This window comes from Tenrec ecaudatus, chromosome 8 (assembly GCF_050624435.1).
Source record: "Tenrec ecaudatus isolate mTenEca1 chromosome 8, mTenEca1.hap1, whole genome shotgun sequence".
NCBI classification, from domain to species: domain Eukaryota; kingdom Metazoa; phylum Chordata; class Mammalia; order Afrosoricida; family Tenrecidae; genus Tenrec; species Tenrec ecaudatus.
In genome coordinates this window covers 42,430,421-42,440,635 of record NC_134537.1, presented here as the reverse complement: position 1 = coordinate 42,440,635, position 10,215 = coordinate 42,430,421, and the positions used below count along the sequence as shown (strand labels likewise).

Below are 10,215 nucleotides of genomic sequence, written 5' to 3'. Positions count from 1 at the left end.
ACCCCCGCGGAGGAGCCCCCGAATCAGACTTGAAAAACGTCTGGCGCAAAGGGAAGCTACAGAACATGGTTAGGATTCCGATAGACTCTCTGGAGAGGCTAGGAGATCCCAGGATCAATCAACTACCTGCAGGCACCGCGTCCAGCGAGCGCTCGGCGCCGCCCTCCAGGAGCCCGGGGCGCACCGGAAGGCGAGCGCGCCAGACCGGACTCCCGGAAGCCTGGGGGCGGGGCTTCGCGGCTGACGTCATCTGCGCGCCGGGGCCGGGCGCGGCTTCTCGGCTGACGTCGTCGGCGCGCCGGGGCAGGGTGGGGCTTCGCGGCTGACGTCATCGGCGGCGCGCCGGGGCCGGGCGCGCGCGGTGGGTCTCGGAGCCAGCCGGCCACGTGCGACGATGGCGGCCGTCCCTGCCTCCTTGGCGCCGTTGGTAACCTGTCTGTACGACGTACAGGCTTTCAAGTTCGGGGACTTTGTGCTGAAAAGCGGGCTGTCCTCCCCCGTCTACATTGACCTGCGGGGCATCGTTTCTCGGCCACGTCTCCTGAGCCAGGTGCTTGCCTGGGAAAGGGACCCGGGGCTGGGAAAGGGGGGGGCGCAGCACTAGAAAGGTGGGCGAGCGCCCAAGCCCAGCCGGCGGGCACCCCCGGCCGTCCGCCCGGAACGCGGGTCTCAGCAGCACGCACAGTGGAGGGTATTTCGGTCTTGGGGCCCTAGAGGGGGCTTCAGAAAGCTCATGGAGAAATGGAATTAAAAAGTCATGGAATTTCCCCACCAACTTTTTTGAAGCCGCCCTGGATTTTTCCTGAATTGGCTGGGACACGTGCTTTGCAGGAAACTCGCTTTCTTCTCTTTCACTGCCCAGCAGCTTCATGCGTTGGTTTGGTTTTCGTGGGACCGGTTAGCGTGGAATCGCTCCATAGGGTTTCTAAGGCTGTGGCTCGTGGCGGGAGCCCATGGCCACATTTTCTCCCTCTCCTCCACACTTGGAGTTCGCAGGCCAGCTCACTGAGCACGTGGTATTGTTGTTAAGTGTCGTCAAGTCGGTGCCAAGTGACAGCGGCTCTGTGGAGAACTCGCTGAAACAGGGCCTGGTCCTCACAATTGTTCTCATGGTGGACCCCTGGTGCCAATCCATCTTGTCAAAGGCCGCCTTTCCCCCTGCCCCTCTACCAAGCACAATTGCCCTTTCCAGGGACTGGCCCCGCCCGATAGAGCTCCAAAGTGGGAGTTATCCCGGAGACAGCTAGGTTGCATTTCAGTGATGGCTTATGTGGAAAAGGAGACTTTAAAAAGACTTCCCACCGCAGGCGCTGTTCTTGTGGAGTATCTCAATCGAAGCCATCTTCCAGGAAGAAAGCGTGGGCCGGGATCAGGGGACATGGGAGGACCTTGAGCGTAGGAGTCCTCATCCTGATCTTCTACAGCATCTCATGTCCTCGGAGCAAATCTCCCGTCAAGTAAAATCTCCGTCGAGGCTAGCCAAGTAAATCTGATTAGAAGTGATCATTTAAAAAAGATGTTTGTATTTCTTATAGGGTGGAATTACTCCCTATAGAATATTACTATTTCTGATGTTCTATTTCTCCTAATGATTGAAACACGGTTGAAAACATCTTTAATAATAGATACGTTTTTGGGTTTTGTTTTGTCTTTGAACAGGTCGCAGACATTTTATTTCAAACTGCCAGAAATGCAGAGATCAGTTTTGACACTGTGTGTGGAGTGCCGTACACAGCTTTGCCAATGGCCACGGTTCTCTGTTCAACCAACCAGATTCCAATGCTTATTAGAAGGAAAGAAAAAAAGGACTATGGTAAATTTGAAGTGACGGGAGCATGATTTTGATCCTGTTAGACGTTTTGCTACTGCCTGAGATTGATGTCGTTTGTTTTGTATGGCAGGGATCATGCTTTAAGAAAAGCTGCACTTGAAAATTGGATTGTAAAATTCATTGAACACTGTTTATGTGTATTGTATGTAAAACAGTTTGCTAGTTACACTGTGTACGCTGCTGCTTGGGGGATACAGAGACACTAAATAAAATAGAAATCCTGGCGCATTGCAGATGATAAATAAAGAGAAAGGAACTCCAAAATGGATGAGTGGGGAATAAATTGATCTCATTCATAGCTACGTGCCAAATATATAAGGCAAGATAGAGCTTGCTTTGACATAGATGCTTCACGTTACATACCTACTTGTAATTCATGTTTACATCCAAACCAAACCCACTATCATTACTTCAACCCCGGCTCGTAGCCTCCCAAGAGAGCAGAGTAGCTAGAACTGCTCCGTAGGGTTTCTGGGTCTGTAAGTCTTATCCATGAGCACCAGGTGGGTTTGAACTGCCGGTTCTCAGCGCTTACCTGACAGTGCCACTAGAACTCCTTATATTTTACTTAAGACTTGTAAAAAAATAATAAATTTCTATATTTAGGTGTAAAAATCCATATTAATCGAAACCAACCATTGTTCTTCCGTAGGGACTAAGCGTCTAGTGGAAGGAGCCGTGAATCCAGGGGAAACCTGTTTGATCATCGAGGACATCGTCACCAGTGGCTCCAGTGTTTTGGAGACCGTTGAGGTTCTTCAGAAGGAGGGCCTCAAGGTCACGGATGCCGTGGTGCTCCTGGACAGAGAGCAGGGGGGCAAGGAGATGTTGGCGGCGCACGGGATTCGTCTCCACGCCGTGTGCACCTTGTCCAAAATGCTGGAGATCCTTGAGCAGCAGCAGAAGCTCGACGCTGAAATGGTGGGGCGAGTGAAGAGGTTCATTCAGGAGAATGTGTTCGTGCCTGCTGGTGCTGGCAATGTGCCCCCTTCAGTGCCAAGAGCACCCAGAGAACTTAGCTTCGCAGCCCGGGCAGAGCTGCCCGGGACCCACAGCATCGCAGCGGGGCTTTTCCGGTTAATGCAGAAGAAGGAGACCAACCTCTGTCTGTCTGCCGATGTGTCCGAGGCCAGGGAGCTGCTGCAGCTTGCCGATGCCTTAGGACCCAGCATCTGCCTGCTCAAGACTCACGTGGATATTCTGGACGACTTCACTCTGGATGTGATGAAGGAGTTGACAGCCCTGGCAAGGCGTCATGAGTTTTTAATATTTGAAGACCGGAAATTTGCAGATATTGGCAACACAGTGAAAAAGCAATACGAAGGCAAGTAGTAGGTGAGAAGCCCAGGTGAGAGGGCGAAAGGGAGCAGGAGAGGTGTTGGCTCCCATAAGCAAGCCCAGCAGGGGAGCAGGTTTTCAAAGTCCAGGGGGATCTGAGTGGGGTCTTGTGGGTTTCTGTTCTCTCCCTCCCCCGGCTCTGAGTTGTTGGTTGACTTTTCTCAGGCAGGTGTGTGCCGTGTGCCCCCCCCCCAACCATTCCCTGGCATGCTCCCCGTGCTCCTTCCTCCCCATGGGAGCTTATTACCTGTTATAGGCTCTGGAACTGAAAATTGAGGAGAGGTCGTTTCCTGGCAGAACGTGGTATCAGACGGAAGGTGTGAGTTCCAGGCAGGCTTGAGTCACAGGCTCTGGCAGCGCACCATTTGTCAAAACCAGCAAAGGACACTCAATCTAAAATTAAGCTACATATTCAGTAGGGGGGGGGAAACTTTCTATCGACGTTTTTTTTTATTTCCGCCAAAGACAGTTTACTTTCGTGTCCACTAAATACTCAAGGTGGCCCCCATGTTGAGCAGGGACGGTCGCCGTAGAAATGGCTGGCGATTTCCGCACAGGTTAAATTGTTTGTATACAGGTGCTTCGAAGAGTTTGTGGGAAACTGGAACTAAGAAAGGGGAACTTTCCCACCAGTGCTCGTTGACGCCTCTCTCGTGCATCGGTAGGGGAGTGCTTGGCAGCGGGAAGGGAGGAGTAGGAGTCTGGGGAAAGCAGGTCAGACAGAAGAAACTAGGACTATGAGCTGCGCACGTACAAGGCTTCTTTCACCTCGCCTTGCAACAAGCACCCTGCTCTGTCGTCTAACATTTGGTCAGCTTCTGTTAATAACGTCACGTGTGCATGTTTTTAAGCTGTTTCTTTAAGATAGGTCGGGCTCTGGCATTCTGCTTCGTAACTAGAAGGCATCATGGGATCGTGAGTTAAGCATTGAGTTGCTAACTGCAGTGTCAGCAGTTCAAAACTACTAGCTACTCCACAGGAGAAAGATGAGGGCGTCGGCTCCCTTAAGGGTTTGTAGTCTCAGAACCCAGAGGGGCGGCTCTACCCAGTGCCAGGGGGTCACTAAGCTGGGATCTGGGATCGACTCCATGGCACAGAGTGCATGTGGCCATCATTCCCACAGCTCACTGGCTGCCATGGACAGACAGACTTCAGGTTTGAATGTAGTCTCAAAAAGTTCCTGCCATCAGCTTTGAAAGGAATCCAGGGGTTCACCGGCATTTCAGGAGCCAAGGAATTGACATTCAAACGCATGCTCACTAGTGCGGACTTAATAGCGGCGGCCCGATAGGACAGCAGAACTGCTGTGGGTTTCTGAGGCTGCGACTCCTGGTGGGAGTAGAAAGTGCCCCGTCTCAGAGCCGCTGGTGGTTTCAAACTGCTGACCTTGCAGCTCAGTGAGTAACCGCTACGCCACCAGGCCTCCTAAGAAGGCGCATTAGAACCAAAGAAGAGTAAAGTGGAGAAACCCACGCACAATAAAAATGTGTCATCAGAGGAATTCCTTAGTATCGATGTCTCTGACTGCCCCCTCCGCCCCCCACCAATGCCCATCTTCACTGCAGTCCGTTTCTGATTGTGTAAGCTTGATCAGCGGTCACAGACTTGAGCCTGCATGAAGGAACAGTCTTATCCGTATAGCTACGAAGCCAAGTGGAGAACCTGAGAGACCCCAGGAGCCGTCCGGTGCAGTGACGCGGGTCTGCAGTCACTGGCGCCCCTCCCGTGTTCAGCTGTCTCTCGGCTCTTTCCTACTGAAGGCGGTGGGTGTGAGCAGAGTGGTGAATGGTTTTGTTTGGACGTTAGCCAATAACTGCCTCTTCTTTCTTAGCCGGTGTCTTTCACATCGCTTCCTGGGCAGATCTAGTGACTGTGCATGCGGTGCCAGGCTCGGGCGTGGTGAAGGGCCTGCGAGAAGTGGGCCTGCCGCTGCAGCGAGGGTGCCTGCTGATTGCCGAGATGAGCTCCGCGGGCTCCTTGGCCACCGGCGGCTACACAGACGCAGTGGTGAGCAGCAGAGACTGCAGGGGAAGGGACCATCTGCATCTGGAGTCTGCCACCTGGGGGTGCGGGGGGATCCTTTTCAGCGTGACAACATGTTCATGCTAGTTAGCCAGTCCCCTGCTCGCCAATCGCATTTGATATCTTGTAGTGGACATTTAACAGATTTTAAGAGCCACATAGGTAGTCAAAGGATTACCCTCCCCGCCTCAAGGACATCCCTGGTTTGTCGGTGGTCCTCCTTGGTGGTAGGAGTGCAACAAGGGGCGTCTCGTGGAAGAGCCAGGTCAGAAAGCAGCCAGGCCTCCCAGGGAAACGTTGACTCTGAGAAGTACTGAAGTTGAGACGAGGAAAACGGAAGGGAGATGCCTTCAGTTCTCGACTATGACTCCATACCGTGCTAGTGCAGTCTAGAGTGCTCACCCCAAGGCCAAGTGTTATCTCAAGTAATTGTGCAAAGCCTGCCGCGCCTTGTGCCGGCACGCAGGGAAAAGCCCAGTGCTTTGAGGGCATGCTCGGCTGGGAGGTGGGACAGAACAGGGTCTCTCAGGGTCTTCTCCAAGCAAGGCTGGCCTAAGAGGATCTGTTTCGGGTAGAAGGCGGTCACGTGCCTTCTACCCGAAATAGCGCCGGTTCCAGCCGCGGGAGAAGGCAGCTGGTGGAGCTCTGTGTCATCATGTGTGGTTCACTGTTGTCCCATGACCTGCCTGCTTACATTCCTTCTAGGTTAAAATGGCCGAGGAGCATTCTGACTTTGTGGTGGGCTTTATTTCTGGCACCCGAGTGAGCAGCAAACCAGAATTCCTTCATTTGACTCCGGGAGTTCAATTACAAACAGGAGGTAAATCCCTTTCTCAGTCATAATTCTGACTCAAGACAGGAAAATCAAACGTGCATCTTTATACCCAGGCGCTCCAGAAAGGCTTCCGGGGAGAACTGAGGAACCAGCCCTGTGGCCGTGTGACCCCCACCTAGATCCACAAAGCAGCCTAGTTTCATTGTCAGGTGAAAGTTTAAACAGCCATTTGTAGTTGAAACAGGCCCAGAAAAGTGATAGTTTAGGGTTTTCCAACTATATCCTGAGTACGTTGCCCCCAAAGGAACCTCTGTGCTCAAGTTGAACCAAAATCAATATGTGTTTTGTTGCCGGGCATGGCTGGGCCTTCGGCCTGCTGCTGCGGGTTGGGGTTCTCGGAGTGGCTCTGCCCAGTTTCCCCGCACTCTGAGGCACGCGGTGGCGGTGTTTTCTCACTGTCTGCCCTCCAGTGAAGACCCAGTCCTCCGGGGCTCAGGAACATCGCTCCGGATTTGAGTGGGGAAGAAAGGATGGCCTGTTTATTTCCCCGCACAGGCAGTTGAGCACGACAGGTGGCCATCGTGGGCACAGGAGTCTTTCGGTCCCACCTTCCATGTCTCCCCTTCTTCACAGGGTAGGCGTAGTCACAGGCAGGGGTGTGCTCTTCAGGGTCCTCAGTTTACACAACTACTCTCAGACCCTTGGCTTATTCCCCGTTGGTGACCTCCCTGCTTCTCTGTTACCTCCGGGCGAGGTAGAGCTCTCGTGGCCGTCTCTGCACGCTGGTCTTCCCCCAGTCCACACCCCTCTCCAGAGACAGCCACCCAACTCAGGACCATGGGTCCTCTCAGACCGGGCTCTGCGCACACTCACGTGCCGAGGGGGCACGGGGACTGCAGCGTACACAATGCCAAGTGTCTGCTGCACTGTGCTTCCACATCGGGAGTTAGCTCGTGCTTTTGCACACGGTGTGTGCCTGTGAATGGGCTGTGCTGTGTTTGTTTTGTTAACACAGTTAGACAGTTTAGAACTTGTACACATCCTTGCACATTCTGGCAGGTGACTTATTTCTGGAATACTCTTACACTAGGCTGTAAGCTCCTAAAAGTAGAGCGCTCTCTGAAGAACCACATAGCCCTTCCCACGGACTCCGTGCTTCGGGAATGCTGTGTAAATAGTGTGCACCTATTGAAGGGACTCGGTGGGAGAGCTGGTGCTTCTGAGACTAGGAAGCTGAAGGAGAACCTAGTGATTGGGGTTTAGAACACCGCAAAGGGTATGAGATCAGTCAGCCTTCATCTTTGAACCTTACCATTCTGGAACCAGTGGACACCCCTGGTTGAGAGGATTGCCGTGCATTTTCACGTGTAGCGTGCCCATGGAAGTAACATGCCCGCGCGCCTAGCACGTACTACATAGAGGAGGCCTGCAGGGGAAGGAGGCGTGCCGTGCACACTATCTGTGGAAACGTGTCTGCACAGAGCATGCACATGAGCCCCGACCGTCCTCTGACTAGATCGTGGGGTTCAAATCCAGACTGCTGCCTCCTCTAGCCTCAGTCCAGCGGTGGACTGAGGAGCAGAGTGTCTTCTCCCCGTCTGGGAGGCCGCATGTGCATGCGGAGCACAGCCCTAGCGAAGCCCTCCTCCTCGGCTTGGGGAGAAGGTCCTGGTCCCTTTGAGGCCTCCCTGTGGCGGCATGCCGTCCTCCGCTCATCCTTTTACAGCTTGGAGAGGTGGACTCAAAACACACCCAGTCCAACCGTGTGGCGTTGATACAAAAAGACCGTCCATTCCCAAACGGGATTCTAACCACAAGTGGAGAGGTGAGGGTTCTTGGGGGCACAGTTCCATCCATAATACTTTTTAAGGCCACATCTTGATTTGAAAGAGAGGTCACCATTTAACCAAATGCTTCCAAAACAGGCGCTTTAAAGAGCGTGAAACAATGACAAGTGTTAGGTGTGCACGTGGGAGTGGCCGGTGAGACGGCCATGAAGACCGCCCTCACACTGAGTTGGCCTGATGGTATGCTAAGGTTTTCTTCAGTTGTGAGGTCAGTTAATTTTTAGATTTCGTTTATTCCAATTTTGTTTCAAACCCTCTTTGCGGGGGTTCCCTGCCTGTTTGGATTTTGTTGTTGCGCGTTAAGTGCTCTAGAATTGATCGTTCAAAGGTTGCCGTTAGCCTCTGCCCGGCTGTGTGGTCTCTAACGCGCATCTGCTCCTGGGGGAGAATGAAAAGTGAGAACACAGCCGGACGCAGAGCTGCTTAGGTGACTTGCGACAGGCCCGTTCCTGTCTTCTGCTGAACTGACGGCTGTGGTTTTGCAGGGGACAGTCTCGGCCAGCAGTACAACAGCCCGCAAGACGTTATCGGCAAGCGAGGTTCCGACGTCGTCATTGTGGGCCGAGGCATCCTGGCAGCTGCGGATCGTCTGGCAGCGGCCGAGATGTACAGGAAAGCCGCATGGGAAGCTTACTTGAGTAGACTTGGTGCGTGAGTTCTTTCCATGCCTTGAAGATCCTGGGGGCCCGGGCGCACTCCCTTGCAAGGAGCAGCTCTGACGCTGCTGGGTCTCCCCACACGTGCCGGGATGGTTGGGCAGGCTCATGGTCATAGGGAAACGCCGGGTGATTTGTGATACTGGATTGTTGTAATAAATTCATTTTCTAGCTTAGTTTGTTGAGGTGGGTATTGGGAAGGCAACCCCAGCCCTGCCTGTCTTGGTTGGGGTCTCCACGTTCCTCCTTTCTCTAGATCAGATGCCTCTTTTAGTTTCAGGTCTAAATAATAGCAATTCCCCTTCTGCTTGCAAGTGATTGTCTAGGTACCCAGATGCCTCTGGTTTCCAGAGCTGCTGCTTCTCACTCACCAAAGGGGAAGGGGGGTGCACAGGGGCCCCAGATGCCTACCTGGCTCTCGTTTCAGCAGATGGAGGGCGGGGAGCGGGGAGTGTTCTGATGCACTGCATTGCCTAGGCTGCAACTGAGACGCAGTGAAAAACTGTCCCTGCTTCCTTTCGCCTTCCCTGGGTCCCCCACAAACGCCTGCGCCTTCTGTACTGACAAGGCAGCAGTGCCCCCCTAGCTGAGGCTCCAGTGAGGGCTTCGCCCGAGAATTCCACATGACACCGTGCCAGCCGGGGAGCCAGCCTGCCCTGTGATAACAAACGCTTGAGAGCTGGCCTGCTGAGAGACATCCGCCGAGCCCGCCCCCCGCAGGCCTCACCCTTCTCACGAAAATAGCTCCCGGCCCTGGCCCTGTTTTCCCATATGATTACAGCTTGTCCCCATTTTTACATCTCTGGTCTGTTTGGGATCGTCTGAGAAGAAGAGGGGGTGGACTTGGGTGACAGTTGAAGTGGCTCCACTCCACACATTCCGGGTCCACGTAGCAGATGGCTTGAGGCTCCCACCAAGATCGCCCACTCTGCCCTCACCTGGCTCTCCTGCCCAGCCCGGCACCCTCAGGACCCACAAAGCCAGCTGGGCCCCTCCCTGGCTGCTCTACTTAACCTACGTGGCACAACCTGGGTTTCTGCTCAGATTTTTTTGTTTAATTTTATTAGGGGCTCATACAACTCTTATCACAATCCATACATACATCAATTGTGTAAAGCACATTTGTACATTCATTGCCCTCATCATTCTCAAAACATTTGCTTTCCACTTAAGCCCCTGGTATCAGCTCCTCATTTTTTACCCTCACTCCTGATGCCTCATGAACCCTTGCTAATTTATAAATTATTATTTTGTCATATCTTGCACTTTCCGATGTCTCCCGTTACCCACTTTTCTGTTGTTCGTCCCCCAGGGAGTAGTTCACATATTGATCCTTGTAATCGGTTCCCCCTTTCCAACCCACCCTCCCGGTATTGTCATTCACACCACTGGTCCTGAAGGGATCATCTGTCCTGGATTCCCTGTGTTTCCAGTTCCTATCTGGACCAGTGTATATACTCTGGTCTAGCCAGATTTGTAAGGTAAAATTGGGATCATGATAGTTGGTGGGGAGGAAGCATTTAGGAACTAGGGGAAAGTTGTATTTTTCATTGTTGCTACATCACACCCTGACTGGCTCATCTCCCTGAGACCCTTCTGTAAGGGGGTGTCCAGTGGCCTATAAATGGGCTTTGGGTCACCACACTGCCCTCCCCCCCTCCCAATTCACAATGATATGATTTTTTTTGTTCTGATGATACCTGATACCTTCAGCACCTCGTGATTGCACAGGCTGGCGTGCTTCCC

General features: G+C 53.1%; 1 protein-coding gene across 1 annotated transcript; it reads left to right on the top strand.

Moving 5' to 3' along the window:
* The first annotated feature begins 329 nt into the window (after positions 1 to 329).
* UMPS (uridine monophosphate synthetase) lies at positions 330 to 8,645 on the top strand. The gene is made up of 6 exons (XM_075556311.1): positions 330 to 550; positions 1,660 to 1,813; positions 2,484 to 3,155; positions 5,001 to 5,176; positions 5,897 to 6,011; positions 8,299 to 8,645. The coding sequence occupies exons 1-6, from the start codon at positions 395 to 397 to the stop codon at positions 8,466 to 8,468; spliced, it is 1,443 nt and encodes a 480-aa protein (XP_075412426.1). The 5' UTR covers positions 330 to 394; the 3' UTR covers positions 8,469 to 8,645.
* The last annotated feature ends 1,570 nt before the right edge of the window (positions 8,646 to 10,215 follow it).

Bases quoted from the DNA above. Each gene is read 5' to 3' on its own strand.
- UMPS (XM_075556311.1), top strand. From the start codon at position 395: ATGGCGGCCGTCCCTGCCTCCTTGGCGCCGTTGGTAACCTGTCTGTAC. The intron at 5,177-5,896 runs GTGAGCAGCAGA...CATTCCTTCTAG, and splicing joins GCGGCTACACAGACGCAGTG to GTTAAAATGGCCGAGGAGCA. The intron at 6,012-8,298 runs GTAAATCCCTTT...GTGGTTTTGCAG, and splicing joins AGTTCAATTACAAACAGGAG to GGGACAGTCTCGGCCAGCAG.